This window comes from Pseudochaenichthys georgianus, unplaced genomic scaffold (genome assembly GCF_902827115.2).
Source record: "Pseudochaenichthys georgianus unplaced genomic scaffold, fPseGeo1.2 scaffold_151_arrow_ctg1, whole genome shotgun sequence".
NCBI lineage: Eukaryota > Metazoa > Chordata > Actinopteri > Perciformes > Channichthyidae > Pseudochaenichthys > Pseudochaenichthys georgianus.
The window spans coordinates 182,235-204,661 of record NW_027262359.1 but is presented as its reverse complement, the minus strand read 5'-3'; the positions used below and the strand labels follow the sequence as shown (position 1 = coordinate 204,661).

Below are 22,427 nucleotides of genomic sequence, written 5' to 3'. Positions count from 1 at the left end.
CTGTTGGCGGAGAGTTGTAACTGCAACGCCAAAAAGTTCACTAATCAAATCACTACAAAAGTTTTATTTTGAGTGTGATTGAGTTAGCATTTCAGTGTAAGCAGTCTCTAAAAAGCTTCACGATAAGAGAAAGTGATAATGCAGTGTGCTTCTTCTGTTGCTCTGCTAAAGAAAAGAAGCTCGTTAGCGCAAGATCAGGGATGGGAGTTTTGTGAAAGCACGGTTTAAGAACTGGCGAAACGCAGAGGAAACATTTAGGGAGCATGAGAAGTCCCATCAACACACAGGCCGTCAACAAACTGGCAGCATGACAACGAACACAAATGAACACGCTGCTCTCACAAGCTGTTGCTAAAGACCAAATGACTGAATTTAGTGTGACGCTATTATACCGGACCCTCCCTCCACGCAGATCACGCAGACTGCGTGGGGCCTCGTTTTGCGGAGGGAGCCTCATCTGAAGCGCAAACGCAGTGGAAGCGCCACAGTTTCCCGTTGCGAGGCACCCCCCACCCCCCACCCGCACCCCCAACTCTGACTGACTTCCCGCGTCCCTGCATTGATGTTTCTTTTTGGTTGTTTAAAGTTTTTTTGTGGTTGTTTGTGATCTTTTTTCAACCTTTAATGTCATCGCTCTGTGTTTTCATTTCTTTTGGGGTCATGTTCCTCTCTTTGGTTGTTGTGCATCTCTTTCTAATCCTGTTGCATCTTTTTTAAGCCATTGATGATTCTTTGCTCGTTCAACAGATCTTTAAAGTGCGTGTTCATCTCATGTTGTGGTTGGTTACATGTCTTGAGGTTGTTTTCGTCATGTTGTGTATATCTGTGGGCTGGAATCATCTTTGGGATCTCTGTGTGTCTTTAGATACATTGTGTGAGATATTCCCCAGGACCCTTTTGGCATCGCGGCCTCTTTGTGATTGTTGTTCATTCATTTAAGTCTTTGTGCATCTTGTTGTGATCCAGAAACAGAGAGGAATCAATCAAACACATATATAGCTGATCAGTCATTATTATCTAGTTTAGTCTCATGACATCCTTAGGATTAGTCAACTAACAAAGGTGAAGTGTTTTTATAACCTGAGGCCTTCTCTGAACTTCCTCTACCCTCGGTGTCAGCTCACTTCAAATGAATACATCTATTGATAACTCAGAGGGACCATTGTCTCTCTAACTGTGTGTGACCCAGCTCAGTAACACACATCATATAGCTCAGCATGTGACCTAATGAATATCAGAAATACGCTGTATTAAACATTCTGCTATAACACTCTTTTTAAAGACACCTTTCTTTCTATGTGGTCTCCAGAGGGTCTGTTGTCTCCTGGTGGTCGTCTTACATTTCTGTTTAGTCAATCCATGTCCTCTGTAGTGGCTTTGTGTATATCTGTGGGGTCTAAGCGTCTCTTTGTGATCTGTTCGGCTTGTAGATCCTTCCCTCTCCTCACTTCTCCTCTGTCTGCACGCTTTGGTCTGATGTGTTGCTTCACTGGAAAGCTATCTGATCAATTACACTATGGTAAGTCTGATAAACGCTGACGTGCACTATGACCCAGACTCTTCTCACAAGGACTGTCACATTCAGTTCTACGCTTCCTCTTTAAGAAATTAAACATATTTCAGTTTTTATGGCTTTTAAAAACTAAGATTATCAGTATTTTGTTATCTTTTATTGTACTTATTTGGCATATGTATACGTTGTCTAAATATTTGTATGTATCATTGTTGTAAAGACACAAAACGTAAGGCAATTTGTGTTTGGTAGATGATTTCTATGTTGTAACAATGCCTTTTGGCAACACATCTCATACCGTTGGAAAGCCTGTTTTCTTATCTTTCCAATGGAACCACATTTGTGAGGAACAAGCATTTGTGGGATGAGCAGCAGAGCTGAGTGTGTGGGGTGCGCCCATGACAAATGTCATAAAAAGTGATAAAAGACAGTTTTTCTCCTGCTGACTCTTGAGTGGTGGAGTGGGTGATTGAAGTCTGATCAATAAAGACACATTGGCAACAACTGAGTTATTAACAATTGATTCATTTAGCAAGCAGCCTCAGTAGCGTGTGGAAGAACCAAGCACAGCAATGCCAACAAGCATTGTTACGACATAGAAATCGTCCATCAAACACAAATTGCCTTCTTTTGTTAAGTTCAGTTAGAAACATGTATTTAATGAATGTCTCTCACTGTGTTCATGTATGCAGCGCACACACCCACATACCAGGGTTTCCGCTAGGATTTTTTCTCGCCGGTCAAATGTCCGGGCAGAATTTATTTTACCGGACAAATTTGAAACTTCAGAGTTTCCGTTAGCAGGTAATTACCGGACTATGAGCAGATATGCTTCAGTTTAAAACTCAGTTCACGGGGCTCATTTTTATATTGCTTGAGTTTATAATCTTAACAGATCGAAAAATTCAGATTCATTTTTCAATACATTATTCCACAAACAACAAACAACATAATTATTACATTCAAACAAACTACTTGTAGTAAATAACGTACATTATTCAGAAGTTTACATTACATTTGAATAATAACACGGGAGAAACGGATCCTCTCTTTTCCCCTCTCCCTCCCTCTCTCTCCTGACAGCCCGTCAGTTTCTCAAGCAGCTCCTGCAGCCCGCTAAACAGAGGGCGGGGCTTCAGGTGATTATGCAGAGCTGCGTGTCTCGGTCAGACTCAGCAGCTGATCTGATCTCTCTCTCGCGTCCGGTTACACTTCACTCTCTTTATGTCCATATCCAGTGGCGGCCGGCCCATAGGGGCGCTAGGGGCGCCGCCCCACCTCTTGCCAGATACAAAATAAAAAATAAATATTAAATAAAAAAATATATATTTAAAAAATATATATTTAAAAAAAATATATATTTAAATTTGTAATGAACAAGGTAAATATCATACAATTAGTATCACAAAAATGTATAATCTACAATACAATCTCGTTTAAAATGGTGTTACGATGTCTAAAGTTACTGATAAGTCACCTGTTTCCTGCCTGGCCTTGCCCATGGCATTAGTTTATCATTACGGGGCAGAGCCCCCGAGCGAAACAGCAGCAACCAGCAGGTTGCAAAAGTCTCAATAGTAAACTGTGCCGTCAAAACATAATTTCAGCCAATCAGCGCCGTCAAATATTTTGGTCACGTGGGCGCTCACGTTGGCGCCCATGTTGCTTACGTGCGTTAATTAAAGCGAGCTCCGCGCTGCACTGGAAACGCGCCATTACATCACCAGAAGTCCTAATTTAAGGGTCATTTCTCCCAAAGAAAATGTTGTACTCACTCTATCAATAGCCCCACCAAAAATATTTTCCACCAGCCGCCACTGACCATATCGATCAGATCTAGCTCTCCTGATCGGCCTTTATAGAGAGGACCGATCAAACTATTAAGAGTGAATATCGGCCGATAATGACCGGCGGCCGATCGATCGGAGCCTCCCTAATTATTACCAGACATTTTGACCGGCAGGTTTTGAATTTACAGGTTTTTAATAAATGTTACCAGCTAAAAACCGGTAATTACCGGCTAACGGAAACCCTGCCACATACATCCTGGTGTGTGTGCTTTCAAACAGGGTTAGGGTAGCCGCAGAGAGTCACAGGTGAGCTGCAGAGAGGCTCAGGTGAGCTGCAGAGAGTCACAGGTGAGCTGCAGAGAGCCACAGGTGAGCTGCAGAGAGTCACACTTCCTAACATACCTGCCTTCTCTTTATCTGTCACTGCCAGCCTCTCCCCATCAACCAAAGCTGGCATTTATATTTTATTTTATGTCACTGTAAATGTCTCCGTTGTGGGACGAATAAATGATTAATTTAATCATCTACACATGTAATCTCACTTTTATACACCAAAATAACGTTAACACAGAGTAAACGTTTGCTAATGTAGAGTCTATTTTGTCCCAATAAAAAGTTCATGACTCTCGATAAAAAATATATATCAATAAACCTATTGTTCATTTTTGCGGTATTCCCCACACATTGTCAGTAATTCATGTACCCATATACCAGAGATGTTCACAAGTCTTTTTTTGCAAGTCCAAGTCAAGTCTCAAGTCTTTGTGGGGTGAGACTTGATCTAAGTCTCAAGTCTCTAAAAAATAAAAGTCTCATGTCTCTTCTGGTTGTAATATTGTCTGCTGCTATCCAGTCTGTTAAGAATACTGCACACAGTGCACAGCTATATCTAAGAAATTCAAAGCACTTACTGTGTTATTATCACTCCTATATCTATTAGCATACAGTATCAGTACTGATTAGTTGTTTGTTATATGATCACTTTAAACAGGCTATTGCAATGCAATATGAGGAAAAACATCACACTTTAGCCAAATGCAAACAACTTATAAGCAAAACACTTCAGAATCAGAAATCAGTATCACAAATACTTTATTAATCCCCCGCAGGGAAACTGTTAAAAGTACTTAAAAGTAAACATTTGTTCTGTGCCATTTGTAACTAAAAAACTATTGCTGCAATATTATCTGAAATATACTGAACTGGTGATATTAAAACATGACCTGTTCCAAAAGAGATATCTACCATTAACACCATTTACCAGCCAAATGCTGGTAAATCATGCAAGTGGCTGGCACTGTATGTTGCACGCACCAGCAAAGAATAACAATGACAATCGAGTTACAAAGCTAGTAGCAAGCTAAGTTAACATTACATAGCTGATGCTGAGCTAAACATGTTTGCTAACCGTCCATATGCGTTAATGTGACTGACCTCTCCGGGTGAGTTTTCAAGTGCCTGATGAAATCCGACGTTGTTGCGCCAGCATCCTTGATTTTAATATTGCAGACTTTGCAGTGTGCGCTCCTTTTGTTGGTGCCGCTGGCGTTTTGTTCGAAGTTTTTATAGTTGAACCTAATTACAAGCGGTACAGCTGCAGGTGTGCCGCCGGTCGCCACGGTGTTACTATGATGATAATGTTAAAGGTGGGTACCTGTAAGTTGGAGAAACGGGCTCGCTCGAGATACACTTTTTGTTATATTCCATGGAATGCTCATAACATCCCGATAGTAATGAATATCTGAAGTGCTTTGACAAAAAATCCATAAAAAGATGTCATCTGTGGAAGCCGTAATACTGTGAAAAGCACGACCAATTATTTTAGCCGGCCTGGCTAAAATAACTGGATAGCCTACCTGCCTGTCAGCCTTCCATCGGGGCACAAACTTATCTCGTGCCCTCATTGGTCATGTGCACGTTCGTGTGTGTTGGAGGAGGGGGCTCTGTAAGGAAGTGGCAGATTTTCTCCGGTTGTGTATTTTCAAATTCTAGCGATCTCGAGCCGGTTTCTCAAACTTACCTACCCCACCTTTAATATGCCAAAAATAGAAAACACTGATTGTTCACGAGTCCCAAAACACGAGTCCAAGTCGAGTCTGAAGTCTCTGTGTGTGCGACTTAAGTGCGACTCGAGTCCGAGTCACAAACTCGAGTCCCCATCTCTGCCATATACTCACATATGTATACCCACATATACACATACATTCTTTTGAGAATGTTCGAGGACTCTCTGGACCGGGGAACGTTGCCACAAACTCTGACTGAGTCGGTAGTAATTGTATTATTAAAACCAGGCAAGGATAATTCTGAATGTAGCTCCTATCACCCCATCTCCCTTCTGAATGTGGACTATAAGATCCTGGCTAAAATACTAGCCATACGCCTTGAATCAGTCACGCCAAACATCATATCATTAGACCAAACTGGGTTAATGAAAGGCCGATACTCCTTCTCCAACATCCGTCGCCTTCTCAACATCCTCCTCTCTCCTGCATCCAAGGAGACACCAGAGGTGGTGGTCTCATTGGATGCAGAGAAAGTGTCCGACAGGGTGGAGTGGGGCTTTCTATTTGAGGTCCTTAAGAGGTTCAGCCTCGGATCCAAATTTGTGTGGTGGATAGCATTGTTATACTCTTCACCCAAGGCTTCAGTGAGTACTAACGGGATAAGTTCTCAATATTTTACACTAGGTAGAGGTACTCGCCAGGGTTGCCCTCTAAGCCCGTTACTATTCGCCATGGCAATCGAACCACTATCAATTGCGCTTAAATCGGCCAGCTTTACACAAGGAATCCCCAGATATGGCTCTGAACACATACTCTCGTTATACGCTGACGATTTATTATTGTTCATTTCTAACCCTATATCTACCATTCCTCAGATAATAGATCTGTTAACCCGAATCGGAACCTTCTCGGGGTACAAGCTAAACTTTTCCAAGAGTGAGTAAATTCCCTGGCCCTTCAGATCCCCAATAGACTCTTCCCCTTCAAGATGTCTAGGAGTAATTTTAAGTATTTAGGCGTGAATATAAGTGGAAAATTCTCAGACCTTTACAAAGATAACGTCCCACCACTAATTGACAAGCTCAAATATGATTTGGAAAGGTGGATTAATTTACATTTAACTATCGCTGGGAGGGTAAACTGTATCAAAATGAACGTTCTCCCTCGCTTTCTGTACCTCTTTCAATGTCTGCCAGTCTTCCTACCAAAATCACTTTTTCGTAAAATAGACACACTCATCTCCTCTTTTTTATGGCAAGGGAAGACTCCTAGAATTAGGAAAGAGCTTTTACAAAGGCATAGATCTACAGGAGGATTAGCGCTTCCAAACATAAGACACTACTATTGGGCAGCCAATATCCACAAAATAATTCTATGGACTAAGGAACCAACATTGAGTTGGTGTGAGCTTGAAGCCAAATCCTGTCCTAATACCTCACTCTTGGCTTTGCTTACATCTAAATTACCCAGCCGGCCAACTCAACATTCGAATAACCCGATTGTTGTTTTCCAATTCAGAAAGGCTCATGGACTCTGTGGATCCTCTATTCATAGTCCCATTCACAACAACCATCTATTTCTCCCCCCTTACACTGATGGGGCCTTCTCTATGTGGCAGAGATTAGGTCTCAGAGTAAGGGACCTTTACATTTACAATGTTTTCGGTAGCTTTACCCAACTCTCTGACAAATGTTGCCTTCCAGGCACTCATCTATTTCGCTCCTTCCAGGTCGAAACTGGGTTAAACTAAACAACCCTTCCTTCCCCAATATCCCTCCGGATTCAATAATTGACTCAATTCTGGACACTCTAACAACCGAAAAAGGTTTGATTTCAAGAATTTACAATTCCGTCTCACAGAAACATCGCTTGGTAAAATCAAACAAGATTGGGAAAAGGAACTAGTCCAAGCTATAGATCATGAGGTCTGGGATGGCGCATTAGCGAGAGTGAACAATAGTACGTCCTGTGCCAGGCTTAATCTTATACAACTAAAAGTTGTCCACCGTATCTATTACACCAACTCTAAACTCTCCAAAATATACCAAAATGTTATGGATACCTGTAACAGATGCCACACGTCACCAGCAAACATGACTCATATGTTTTGGTCTTGTCCTCGCCTACAAGGATACTGGACAAACATTTTCAAACACCTCGCTGAGGCCTTGGACGTGGTATTGACACCATGTGTAGAAACTGCCATTTTTGGAGTACTACCTGGCCACCGAATGATAAGGGGGAAAACTAAAGACAGTATAGCCTTTGCATCTATCTTAGCACGAAAAAGAATACTCCTGGAATGGAAATCTCCTATACCACCTAAAGCATTTCTATGGCTTAAAGATTTAATGTTGTACCTGAACCTGGAGAAGATTAAATATAACCTGAGGGGCTCCTCAAAACTATTTGAATCTCTCTGGGGCTCTATGAGAGCCTACATAGCTGAAATTAAGACACTATATTAAGAAGAAAGGGGGGGAACTACGAATGTATGTGTAATTTTCTTTTTCTGTTTTTTTTTGTGTCTCTTTTTATCTGTTTTTTTTATATAATTTTTTTTTTTTATTCTGTCTTTGAATACATGTATGTAAGTAGGTACGTGTATGTATGTGCATGTGTACATGTGTGTGGGTATGTCCATGTTCTTTTTTGTGTGTATTTTACTGACCACAACATATTACTAGACCGACTGGAACACTGGGTGGGACTTTCGGAAACAGTTCTAAATTGGTTTGAATCCTACCTAAAGGACAGAAACAACTTTGTTTCTATCGGTACATACACATCTGAGTTGACAAATATGACATGTGGGGTTCCTCAAGGCTCCATCTTGGGGCCTCTTCTCTTTAACATCTACATGCTACCACTGGCTCAGATAATGAAAAACAACAAAATAAGTTACCATAGCTATGCAGATGACACACACATTTAAGTAACCATTTCACCGGGAGACTATGCTCCAGTTAAAACACTGAGTAAGTGCATTGAACAAATCAATGACTGGATGTGTCAGAACTTTCTCCAAATAAACAAAGACAAAACTGAGGTAATGGTCTTTGGAGCCAAGGCAGAATGTTGAAAAGTTAGCGCTGTGCTTCAGCCTGCAATGTTCAAAACAACAGATAAAGCCAGAAATCTAGGTGTAGTCATGGACTCTGACCTGAGTTTCAACAGTCACATTAAAACAGTTACTAAATCAGCCTACTATCACCTAAAGAACTTATCTAGGATTAAAAGACTAATGTCACAGCAGGATTTGGAAAAACTTGTCCATGCCTTTATCTTCAGTAGACTCAACTACTGCAATGGTGTCTTCACGGGTCTCACTAAAAAATCTATTAGAAAGCTGCAGCCAGGGGCGGACTGGCCATCTGTAGAATCTGGAGAACCACAGAACGGCCGGTGGTCAAGGGCCGTTGACGGCCGGCCCTTAAAAAAAAATAGTTTAACGTCATCATTTAAGTTGCGCTGACGGCCGACAGAGGGCGACAGCGGCCGCTAATGCAGTTGTGTGGTTCTTATCTGTCAATAACACACGAAGAAGAAAAAAGATCGGCCACATGAAGAGAAGGGATTAGACGCCACGGTAGACAGGGTGAATGAAAAAACATGGATACAAATCAAAGAAAACGAAAAGAAAAAGGTGGGGCCGAGAAGGCAAGAGAAAAAAAAGTCACTCGCAGGTGAAGCATATAAATGTCGCAAATTGACAGACCTTTTTGGCAGCAGCGCTGCTACAAGCACTATCAGCAGCAGCTTAGAACAAGTGCAAGATGATGAAGAGAATGATGAGGGTGCGAGTTCAGATTTACAGCCAGCCTCCTGCGTTCATGATGAGGGACAGAGTAACTGGCACACAAGCAGGGCAAGAGCAAGAGGTGGGTGAGAATTATCCCCTGAACTCAGTGGCGTTTTCTCCTGGAGGCCAAGGGAAGCCAGGCTTGCCCTGTTGTTTTGGATTGTAGTTATAATTGTAATAAATAAATAAAAACACTTTGTTTAGTTTCGGTAATTATTCTGCCGGCCCGTCTCTCCCCCATTCTCATTGAGTATTTTAAAAAGAGTGAAACAGCGCCCCTCCAGATGTTATGGTGAAATAGTAGATTGCACTCTGTTGCGAGAGGAGGCCAGCCGAAATTGGCTTCCCTTGGTGAAATAAAATGGAGAGATTGACCAATCAGATGAGGCTCACGTCATGCCTCACAATCCAATTAAATTGCATCAACTTCAGTTCGTACTGTGACTGTCATCGCCGCCCTTAGAAAGTAGCAAGCAACTGAAGCAAGTGCAATTATGGAGGGTGGAGATTTGGAGTATTTCATCAAAAATAATTGTAGTAAACTTCCGCTATAGCAGCAACTAAAAATGAAATCTGATGACAGGCCAATGCCCAAACTGGAGCTGTGTACAGAGAGGAAAAAAGGAGCGAATCGGACTTAAAACTTTAAATAATAAACAGCGGATTTCTAACATTTGACATTTCATGTGTAGTCCCAGTCGCCCCTGGCTGCAGCTGATTCAGAACGCTGCTGCTCGAGTCCTCACTAACACTAAGAAAGTGGATCACATCACTCCTGTTCTGAAGTCTTTACACTGGCTTCCTGTGTGTCAAATAATAGATTTCTAAATACTGCTGCTGGTTTATAAAGCACTGAATGGTTTAGGCCCAAAATACATTACTGACCTCCTGCTAAATGATGATCCATCCAGATCTCTCAGGTCTTCAGGGACTGGTCAGCTTTCTGTCCCCAGACTCAGAACTAAACATGGAGAAGCAGCGTTCAGTTATTATGCTCCAAACATCTGGAACAAACTCCCAGAAACCTGCAGGTCCGCTGCAACTCTTACTACTTTTAAATCCAGACTAAAGACTTTTCTTTTTGTCGCTGCTTTTAATTGAAACTGAGCCGTTGTGTTCATCAGTAAAGTGGAACCTCTGTGTGAACTATTCATATCTTAAACTGCACTGTAAATTTGTATTCATGTATTTTTTTCTTTTAATGTTTCTTTTATTATCTTTTACTGTTTTTAAATGCCGTTGTCTGAATGTCTTTCATTTTTGTAAAGCACCTTGAATGGCCTTGTGTTGAAAGGTGCTATATAAATAGACTTGCCTTGCCTTACTGTCCTTCAAGCAGCTGCCCTTTTCCTTTGATACTCTATAACATTATTTTGTGTCATGTTTCTTTAATTCTCTAAGTGCATCGTTTCGCTCTTTAGTAGCCCTGCTGCATTCCTCATTCCACCATGGCACCACTTTCTCCCTACCCTTGGTTGTTATTTTGGGTATACTGTTCTCTGCTGCATTTAGTATATGTTGTGTTATTTTGCTTGTAATGACCTCGATGCTTCCCTCTGATGTTAGCAGGTGTACAGACTCCTCCACCATATCCTATATTTCCACCAATCAGCTTTAGCAAAGCACTACCTGGTTATTACACCTCCTTCCTGCATATATACATTATTATTCATTTTAGTAAACACTGGATAATGGTCACTTCCTACAGTGGAGTTATTCAAAACAAGCCATTCGCATGTATGAACCAAACAGTTTGACACTAATGTCAGATCCAGGCATGAGACTTTCCCCCTGTGAACATCTACTCTTGTGCCATGTCCATCATTAAGGCATACTAGTGTTCTTTCCTCCAGCATTTCTTCCACTATGTTTCCGTTACTGTCTGTATGGTTGCTGCCCCATAGACGGTTGTGTGCATTGAAATCACCACACCAAACTTCCTTCCTATGTTTATTTTCTGCCATTTCTTTAAATATATCAGTGGTTAGATTTGGACATGGGTTGTATACATTGATTATCCTAATGTTATCTTGTTTTCTAGGGTTGCAGATGTCCACTATAATACAGTCTATACCATCAGGAGATTGCACCTCCCTATATGCCACACCATCTTTGAGAAACGACTGCAGGATCTCAGGTATGCAAAGTGGATAGGTAGGCGAGAAAGGCTTTTTTGAGTCTCAGAGACCAAGGTCCTGTACACTTCGCATACATTGACTGTACGACTTCAGGTCTGCGATGTGGACAGTACACCTCAAATACATCACTACACAACCAGGGGGGTATACTACGAAGCAGGATTTTCGCTTAGCCGGCTAAATTCAGGGGAAACTCCGGCTTTCCGGTCCTACGAAGCTGGTTCTCTTTTTAGCAGGCTAGATCTCCATGGTAACTTATGCTTAGCGGCTAACCTGGTCGGGATCAGGTTAGGTTGCAGGCTAAGAGCTCAACTCAGTGAAAGCACTGCCTGCTGACCAATCAGAGCTCAGTGTGCGGAGTTTAAAGCGATCAAGTCATATTACAGGAGAAAGGAAATACAGAAAAGCTGCCGTTGCAGGAAAGACGGCCGGCAAAAATCACCGACTGTGTGAACGTGAACATTAATAGAATATCACCTCCCATCTTCAGAGCAATCTGACTATTATAACATTAGCGTTAAGAAAGCTTACTTAAAGGGATAGTGGAAATCCGCGAATTTTGGGTTTAACTTATGTATTTTAATTAAAAATAAGCATAATAAACCATTTTTTTATATTTCATGCGCCTAGTTTCATTTTATTTTCAATTTTACTGCTCCCGACCACGCCCTCTCAATGAAACGAAATACTTCGGGAATCTTCGGGTGATGACGAAAACAAAGGAAGACGGGCACAAACATTGGACGAGGCACGAGTATTTTATTATGTTTTCTGGCTGATTTAATGCATCGTTAGCCTGTACCATTGTGTACAACGCCATTTATTGCCTGTCGATTAGGCGACCGGAGGCCTCGTCATCCGATAATCCGGTACACAGTGTCGAATGTGTACACTACAGTCATCATATAGACATGATAGACTAACAGTACTGTGAGTACAGCCTACACTTGACAGGCAGCCTGGCTAGCCTAGGATTAGGACCATACTACGTCAAATGACCGATTGGCTCTAGCTGTATATCATGCTAGTATACAATTCATTTACATTTATTCATGTAATTAATGCCCATAAGGCTGTTACATATACAATAATAAATGTGACAAGATAATTTATGTGAACCTGACCCTGGTATGTTATGAAATGTACCCTACATGCAGTCATCCTCGCGCATAGCCATAGGCCTACAGTGCATGCATGCCAACTTTTGCAATATATAATATAGCGCCTAGCGTGAGCTATGCTTAGGGACCTACCAGTCAAGATTATTTGTGCGTAGGGGTGCATCATCTGGCGCCTGGTCCTGGTCATCCTCGCCATTGCCCATGCCGTGAACTAACTCCATCTCCTCGGGCTCGAACAAATAAGGACGTAATGGTCCATCGTCTGGCTCAATATTCTCACCATCGTCGCTTACTGAACCGGATTCAGATTCAGTTCCTAAAACTACATTTTCGCAGGAAAGCCGAGAGGATGTTTCTGACTCGCTATCATCACTGGATACCTCGTACAATCCTTCTTCTTTGTCTGGTATATTTGCCCTTCCACGTTCATTCTGCATAGACGCCGTGGTTTGTTATTGTTTCGTCTTCCTGAGTTTTCCTCACTTCCGGTTTGGCTGACTCATTTCGTTGAGGAGTAGAAGCTGCAATAAAGTGCTTCTAACATGCGTAAGGCAATTATTATATTTTTTTAATCAGGTGTGATTGTTTTGGTACGTAATTATGCTTGTATATAAGTTAAAACGAAACTATGTGTGGTTCAATTTCCACTATCCCTTTAAATATCGGCCACAACATAAGTAACCGGATCAGAGTACATTAAGTACAGTCCGCGGCATATCACTTCATAATGTATCATATTTCCTTATCTGAGTCAGCTGAGCCGTATCTGGCCGTGCAACACTCAGTGTCACATACTGTATGCAGAAGTATTATTTTAAGCAACACATTAAGTTGACGAAACACTCGAGACAAATGTAATTAAAGTCAGATCGTGTTTTAGACGGGGCAGTGATATCATAAACCTGTTAATGTATGCATTCAAACACTTTTTCTTTTTCCAGCTGTGTTCACCTTGCAGGTGCAGCTCTGAGGCTCTGATCCTGGATCAAGTGTTTAAGTCATGGATGTTTAAAGTTTAACTTCTTCATTTTTGACTAGTATTAAAGTTCACTTTTCATTCAGGAAGTATGACGCTGCACTGTCAGTGCGCTTCTCCGTGTTTGTGATTGGTCGAATGCTCCAAATACCACCCCTTTCATGTGAACGCGCACCTAACTAGATAGGACACGGCTGGCTTGAGCGATCCACTTGATAACCAGCGTCGTAGTACAGTTTAGCGAGAGCGCGTATGTTTTGGATTAGGCCAACCGGCTAACTCAAACATATCCAGGTTAGGTTGAACCAGCTTCGTAGTATAGGCCCCTGGGGTATTTGAAGATAAGGGAATGACATGTTTATAATATGCTGCAAAACACAACAAATATGCAGGGTTACGAGTCTGTTTCTAAGGCCATTTTATGTATAGTGCAATATTATTTTTGAGCACTTGGTCAATCAATCAATCAATCAATCAATGTTTATTTATATAGCCCAATATCACAAATGTTACATTTGTATCAGTGGTCTTCACAGTGTGTACAGAATATCAGTATGACAATACGACACCCTCTGTCCTTAGACCCTCACATCATACAAGGAAAAACTTCTGAAGAAAATCCAGTTTAAAGGGAAAAATGGGAGAAACCTCGGGGAGAGCAACAGAGGAGGGATCCCTCTCCCAGGACGGACAGACGTGCAATAGATGCCGTGTGTAAATTGAAAAGATAATACATTTGCAACATAGGTAGTCCAAATGTTTGGAAATGCATGTGTGTATAATAGGAAGATGAATCCACGAGGATATCCATCCAGGACCTATGATCCAGGACCACAGCCACGACTCGCGATCCAGGGCTCGCAATCCAGGACACAGGACCGCAGGATCATCCATGACTCCGGATCCCAGCGTATATAGACACCAAAAGAAAGACATTTGGGGAAGCTGGGTTAATCGGAACATGAGAGTACACAGGTATAGACAGAGAGAAGGAAGAAGTAAGATGTCCCCCGACAAACGAAGCCTATATCAGCAAAACTAGGGGCTGAATCTAATCAGCCCTAACTATAAGCTTTATCAAAAAGGAAGGTCTTAAGCGCACTCTTAAAAACGGATAGGGTGTCTGCCGCCCGAACACAAACTGGAAGCCGATTCCACAAATGTGGAGCTTGATAAGAAAAGGCTCTGGCTCCCATTGTACTTTTAGAGATTCTGGTGGCGGGGTTTAGCTGCACCGGGTGTATAAAAGGGGTCATAGGTGACAGGAGAGGAAGATGACACAGGAGGAAGAGCACACCGAGGCCGTATCTCAATCTCGAGGATACTGGCTTCCAAGCCAATATTTCAAGGATGCTACGTCATCGAGTGCCGCCGAAGGACTGTTCCAATCTCCAGCATACTTGGAATTCCACCGAGGCCGTGTCCTTGGTTTGGGGGACATTTCGAGGCTGCACATGGGTAGACTTCGCGTCCTTAAAATCCCCACAATGCTTTGCGCAGGGACCAATTTCAAAAAACCTTGCTGAGCCGACGCAGCACACATTTAAATGTAAGTATGTAGTGGCGTAGAACATGTGTAGTGTTGGTAAATGTGTTACTTTGTTACATTTGTTTGTTATCACCAATAATGTGTTCTGTGAAAGTAAAGCAAGTTCATAATTAGAGAGACATCGTGAGGTATTTATTTTCGGTACAGTTTATGTTGAAAACGTTAGAGAGAGTGGCACACTTGTTAGCCGGTTCCATTCTTCTTTGTTTTCCGAAGCCGTGGTTTGAAAGCATACTTGCTTCGTTTCTGAAGGAAGTGACATGGAAGTACGCGACTACCAATCCAGCATCCTTGCGATTAAGAAACGGCCCGATTCTACCAGACGGCCAGCCCAGCCCCTATGCTCACACTACAACTATTGACACCGTGCACTTAAACCTTGGAATGTAAAGCAATAAAACATCATTCTAAAACTACAGCAAAAGACCGGAACTTCATATGTTTGTGTCTGCGTCAAACCCATCCTGTGAAGTAAAACACCATCATCCCGGATCAGCTGGACAACACGCCACAATCAGCTGGAGATTATCACCACCTGCACTCATCAAGATGGCGAAAGAAGAGGCCGAGAGCCAAGGCTGGGAAAGCGGCCGGGTATGAGCAGCATTCAAACTGGATCGTATATTGGAATCATAAGCTGCATCAGACAATGGCTTGGATTTAATGCTGCAATAATGGCCAGAAAACGAAACTTAAAGGAACAGTGAATATTATGCCTGTCATTTCTGATGTTACGTCAACAGATGGCGCTGTTGGGATGGGATCTGTAATGGAAAAAAGGATTACCCAACACATGGCCAATAGATGGGAATTGTTTATTGTAAACTGTGAAAAAACAAAATATGCTTAATTGCGGCTCCTACACTCTTAAAACCACTATGGTTTTTCTCCTGAGTGAACACGAAGATGTGTTTTGAGATTACTTGATTGAGTATACATTTTCCCACACTCTTCACACCAGTACGGTTTTTCTCCTGAGTGAACACGAAGATGTGTTTTGAGAGTACTTGATGTAGTGAACGTTTTCCCACACTCTTCACACCAGTACGGTTTTTCTCCAGTGTGAATACGGTGATGTGATTTGAAATTATCTGAACTTCTGAATGTTTTCCCACACTCTTCACAGCTGTAAGGTTTTTCTCCAGTATGAATACGTTGATGTGATTTGAGATGTCTTGATGTAGTGAAAGTTGTCCCACACTCTTCACAGCTGTACGGTTTTTCTCCAGTATGAATACGTTGATGTCTTTTGAGAGCACCTGATCTAGTGAAAGTTGTCCCACACTCTTCACAGCTGTAAGGTTTTTCTCCAGTATGAATACGTTGATGTCTTTTGAGAGCAACTGATGTAGTGAAAGTTGTCCCACACTCTTCACAACTGTACGGCTTTTCTCCAGTATGAATACGTTGATGTGATTTGAGAGCACCTGATCTAGTGAAAGTTGTCCCACACTCTTCACAGCTGTAAGGTTTTTCTCCAGTATGAATACGTTGATGTCTTTTGAGAGCACCTGATGTAGTGAAAGTTGTCCCACACTCTTCACAGCTGTAAGGTTTTTCTCCAGTATGAATACGTTGATGTGATTTGAGATGTCTTGATGTAGTGAAAGTTGTCCCACACTCTTCACAGCTGTAAGGTTTTTCTCCAGTATGAATACGTTGATGTCTTTTGAGAGCACCTGATGTAGTGAAAGTTGTCCCACACTCTTCACAGCTGTAAGGTTTTTCTCCAGTATGAATACGTTGATGTGATTTGAGATGTCTTGATGTAGTGAAAGTTGTCCCACACTCTTCACAGCTGTAAGGTTTTTCTCCAGTATGAATACGTTGATGTCTTTTGAGAGCACCTGATGTAGTGAAAGTTGTCCCACACTCTTCACAGCTGTAAGGTTTTTCTCCTGTGTGAATACGCAGGTGGCGCTTTAAAGTTCCAGATGCTGTGAAGGATTTGTCACATTGCTGACAGCTGTGACGTCTCTCTTTTCCTTTCGGTTTCTAAAACAGACGGACAGAGAAAGAGAGAAAGTCAATCTAAAAAGCATAAATAATAATAAATACAAGTTAACACAATAAAAACTCACTTAAAGCGGACCTATCATGCTATATTTGAACAATATATTGTAGGGCCATACCTATATAAATATAGTATTTTTTTCAAAATACCAAAAAGATCCTGCATTTTAGCCACGCCTAATTTCGCTCTATTTGCTCTTTCCAGCACTGTTTTTGCAGGGGGCTGATTCTGTGAGCTCACACTGACCACGCCCCCCTGCAGGAGAGGGGAGCGTGCTCTGAGATAATAATAATAATGGGTTCCATTTATAAAGCACTTCATATTTGAATTCAAATCCTGAAGTGCTACAAGTAGTGAGCATAAACATTACACAACACGGTAGAATTAATAAAAAAGCAATACAAATAAATTCAAATTAAATAAAACGGTGATAAAAAGGTCTAGGCAAAGGCTCTTTTGAAGAGGTGGGTTTTGAGGCCTTTTTTAAAAGCCTCCACGATCTGTGGTGCTCTCATTTGGTCGGGGAGAGCATTCCACTGGCTGGGAGCAGCCGAGCAGAAGGCCCGGTCTCCCATAGCACGGAGCTTAGTCCTGGGGGGTTTGAGGAAATTGGAGTTGCTGGAACGGGTGGTCCGCAAGGAGGTATGGGGGGTGAGGAGTTCCTTGAGGCAGGGGGGGGGGGCAGTTCCATGGACACACTGGTGGGTGAGGACGGAGACCTCACCCACCAGCACCAGCACCAGCACTTTTTCCAGCACTTTTGATAGAAAAGGAAGGTTGGAAATGGGTCTGTAGTTAGCTAGCACTCCCGGGTCAAGGGAGGGTTTTTTGAGATGAGGTTTGATGACAGCGGTTTTTAGGGCAGAGGGGACATGGCCGGCCTGGAGTGAGAGGTTTACTATCTTAGTGATCATGGGGCTCATGGTACAGATGTACGATTTTACAAGAGCTGACGGAAGGGGGTCCAGGACACAGGTGGAGGGCTTCATCCTCCTAACGATGCCCTCAACCTCTCGCTGAGAGATGTCCGTGAAACAGCGAAGAGGCTGGGTTGTCCCAGGCTGTGGGTCAGCAGTTGTAACTGGAGGTGCAGAGGGGCTAGAGAGGAGGGAGCGGATAGTATCAACTTTGTTTGTGAAGAAGGCGGCGAAGTTGCTACACTGCTTCTCAGTGGAGTCGGAGTGTAGAGGACTTTGGGGTTTGAGGAGGTGGTTTATGGTGGAGAAGAGTTGCTTGGAGTTTCCAGTACTGTTGTTGATGAGGGAGGAGTAGTACTGGGACCGTGCATCTCTGAGGGACTGTGCATAGGCCTTCTGGTGTTCATGATAGGCTAAGCAGTGAACAGTGAGTCCAGAGGCCTTGAGCCGCCGCTCAAGGACACGCCCAGCTGTCTTCATTCTCCGCAGTTCGCCAGTGTACCTAGGGGCTGAGCGCGAGAAGGTGACCATCCTGGTTTTGAGGGGGGCGTGCAGATCAAGGAGACTCTTAAGGGACTGGTTGTAATATGCAACTGACTCACTTATGGCGCATTTCCACTGCAACGGCGTAGCCCCGTTTAAGCGTCCCTAAGCGTCCTCGCTCAGGCCTCGGGCTGCCTCGCTGGCCGTCCGAGGCCGTGGCGCATTTCCATTACAGTTTAGGACCTGGGGTAGCAACGCCATGTAGGCGGGGCGTCGGCTTTTTGGGTGGAGCGACGCTGGGTAAAACTGCAGTGGCGTCATTTTCAATGCGACACAACTCACAAAACACACACAACAATGGAGGATGTGGAAGCGATCGTTTTCTTGTTTATTGTGAAATCCATGGTGCTGACATGCTGTGCTCTGCATAACGTCTGCGAGAGTCTATGATGATGGGTGGGATGCACCAGCAGCAGAGCCTGGGGTAGCAGTGTCTCAAGGTGCAGAGGAGGAGGGCACTGACATCAGAGAGGGTTTGATGTGCTACCTGAATACCTACATATGCATTGTATTGCATTCATTGTATTGAACATAAATAAATCTTTTTTTTCTCAGATACATGTGTTTGTCAAATGTTTTAAACAAATGTTATCCGAATTGAATATTTAGTAAATATTTGAATTTCAAGCACCAGTAAGTACTGCCCCATAATAAGAACATTTGAGTTAATATCAGATCATGAAAAGAAAATCTTTCTAATAAATTAAGCGAATATCAAAGCTAACTATAAACATAAATACTAAAGTGTAAAACACAGCAAAACTATATTCATAAATGCAAGTGTAAAATAGTGTGGACAATTGTAAACATGGATGGAAACTAAAGTATCCACAACATAAAATAATATATTAAATATAACCTCAATCTTTCTTCGAGACATGTTAAAAGCTTGCTTGAATGGGTTATAGGTTTATTTTGTTCTCTCGTCTTTGAAATATATAAGGAATGTGTTGTTTGAGTCTAGAACGAGGGTATTACAATTGAGCAATTTCTACATATATTATGTATTTATCATGTATTCTTAATACTATTACAAAATAAACATGTAATAATGTTTTAGAGGAGGACCTCAAGCTAGCAAACTCAATTTCTTGCTTTAAATCTCTTAAAAGTAAGGGGCTTTTTCCTAACTGATGGTGTTTGTTATTGCTTTATAGATTCATGTATGTTTATATCTTCTCTAAATCAAGATTATGTGAATCTGATTTTTTTCTGTTGGGTGCCATTCATTATCAACAAGAGATAAGATAAGTCAAAGAAGTACTTTATTGATGGCAGTATACAAATACAAAAAAAATGTTGTATCAACGGCATGCCATTAAACAATACAAATAAAAAATTTAAAACTGTATTGCAGCTAGCATAAATATACATGGAATTGTAAATATAAAATGAACATTTTAAAGAAAATAAATAAGGAAGTACAAATGTTGCATTTAAAAATGAAAAAAATTTAGATAAAAAATATATTTCATTTCATTTCAAACCTTTATTTATCCAGATTGGTCCCATTGAGATCATAGATCTCTTTTTCAAGGGAGACCTGCAGCATATAGGTTCCACATGAAACAATAAGGACATTATACATTATATTTACAGGATACATAGTTATAGACATTTACAAGTGCCCATTGTATCAGCAAGCATTTCATTTACCCTAGCTTTAAAAACATGCAGAGGAATGAGATTGCTCAGTTTCAATTCTTGCTGAAGATTGTTCCAAGCAAGTGGAGCTGCGCACATAAAAGCTGTCTTACCTAAGACAATATAATATGTACAATAACTATTAAGGTTTTTTGAAGTATCAGGGAGGAGACGGGCCACGTCGGCTGCCCAGTCATGGTGCCGTTCCTGCTGGGCCCGATCCTCTCCTCCTCGTTTCCTCTTGCCTGGGTGACAAGAAGATAATAATTAGCAATAAGGAAAAAACACAGGACAGGTACAGGTCACACAAGGATATAAGAATAACATGTATAAACAGAACAACAGTAAGGTGAACTAAAGAAAGTTCTGGCCCTAGATGTTTACAATGATTGTGAAAGTGAATTACATTATGTCCAGCCTGTTGATAATGAATATAAATATATGTATATGATAGGATGTCACACACAACTGTACTAGCTGCTTACTAGCCAAGACTTTACTTTAACAGAGCATTTCCACACAGCGGTATAGCTTATTTTAATTACTGTTGATGGATGATCCACGGTTTAAAAAAACAAAACACAATTCCAGTCGTTTTGCCATTTCTATTTCTTACCTAGAACCACACGCTGCGGTGTCGTGATGGCCCTCGGTGTTGGTGGTTGAGTTGGTGTCGATTCTTCGGCTGGGGTCCGTTCTGGATTCAATGACGATGTGGACGGAACACTGCCATCAACCGTTGTTCGGGAATGTTCCTCCTCACAAGTCCCAATCCCAATGTAATCATCTAGAACAGCAAAATGACTTCTTAATTCCACAAACTACTGCAGCACAATACTAAATAGCAACAACAACTATAGAAAAGAAAAACTGAACGTAAACAATGGCATATATGGTGTTAGCAAACAATAGCTCTAGCTAAGGCTATCTGCCTTAGCTAGCTATGTAGCTCTTCGGGGCTCCATAAAAGCATGGGTTGTCGAACATTAATGTAAGGATAAAATCTTCTTTGTTAGAAGTGAGCGTACCTTGCAGGGACTCCAGTAAAGCCGTTGCCGTTTTCCCTACATTGCAGGAAAGTCCTCGAAAATCCGCGTTCGGACATCTGTGCAGAGACATCCTGGAACACTTTCACTTTTCGCGTTGTTCCGTCGAGCTCTCGCTGGATTTTATCATCCCCAATGAGATTAAGGAACGTCGTCACCTCCTCGGTCGACCACGGTGTGCTTTTCTTCGACGTTGCCATTTTTGTAGCTCCTCCGTTTACAAAATGCTGCAAGCTTGCTTCTAGATCTATATGCGACGCTAGGGATGATCTTGCGCGCGATGATCTTGCGCGCAATCTTGTGACGATTCTCTCTGACCAATCAGCAGTCGAGTGTTGACGTCACAGCCCTGGCCTGGTCTGATAGAACCACGATTTTATGGGGCCGGGAAAAGAGGGAAAAAGTACCCGCTAGCCGGTACTAGGCTATATGGAAATGCCACCAAAAACCTGGCCGCTTGAGGACGGTTAAGGACGCTTAAACGGGGCTACCCGCTGCAGTGGAAATGCGCCATTACTGATGAGAAGTTGGCGGAAAAAAGATGCTGGAGGTCCAGGGTCATGGTGTCCGGGTTGATGTTCCTCAGGTTCCTGAAGCGGATTTGGCGTTTGGGCATGCTGAGTGGGGATTGAAAAGAGAGCTCCATAGAGATGGTCTTGTGGTCAGACACCCCCAAGTCATACACTAGCAGATTGCTGATGGGGGCGGAGTTTGTGATGACCAGGTCGAGCGTGTGGCACTTGGCGTGTGTGGGGACATTAACATGCTGTGTCAGATTGAGGCAGTCCAGAAGTAGCAGAAACTCAGTGCCAAAGTGGCAGGCGGGGGAGTCGACATGAATATTAAAATCTCCAAGTATGATAATATTGGCAGAGGTTGTGCATAGCGTAGTTAGAAGGTCTTGTATCTCTGGGATGAAAGCTGAGTTTGGTTTGGGTGGCCGGTAGATCAGAAGTATTGTCAGGGCAAAGGGGGGTTTACATTTAAATGCTAGGTATTCAAAAGAGGACAATACAGGCAGGGGCAGGAGTGACAGTTCCAATTCCTTTCGGTAGATGACAGCTAGGCCTCCACCACGACCAGTGCTGCGGGCTTTCTCCAAGTAGCTATAGCCAGGAGGGCAAGCTTCATTGAGGGTGGAGTAAACCTCTGGCTGATGCCAGGTTTCCGTAAGGCACATGAAGTCCATTTTCTCATCAGTGATGTGGTCATGAATGAAGGATGCTTTATTACTGAGGGATTGTGTATTCAGAAGTTCTATTTTGGCTTTGGAAGATGTGGTGAGTCTCTGTAGGGGCCGGAGTAGGCTGTAATCCACTCCACGTTTTCCAGACTCCTTCATGTGTGGCGATCTCGCGATGCTCTCCG

The 22,427-nt window shown here is 42.3% G+C and overlaps 1 protein-coding gene across 1 annotated transcript in view; it reads right to left on the bottom strand.

The window, feature by feature from the left end:
• LOC117441149 (zinc finger protein 420-like) overlaps window positions 1-22,427 on the bottom strand; it is a 68,890-nt gene that overhangs the window by 31,136 nt on the left and 15,327 nt on the right. The window contains exon 3 of the mRNA XM_071202173.1: window positions 15,854-16,890. Within this exon, the coding sequence (XP_071058274.1) occupies window positions 15,854-16,890 (1,037 nt within the window). The remainder of the gene's footprint in view (window positions 1-15,853; window positions 16,891-22,427) is intronic.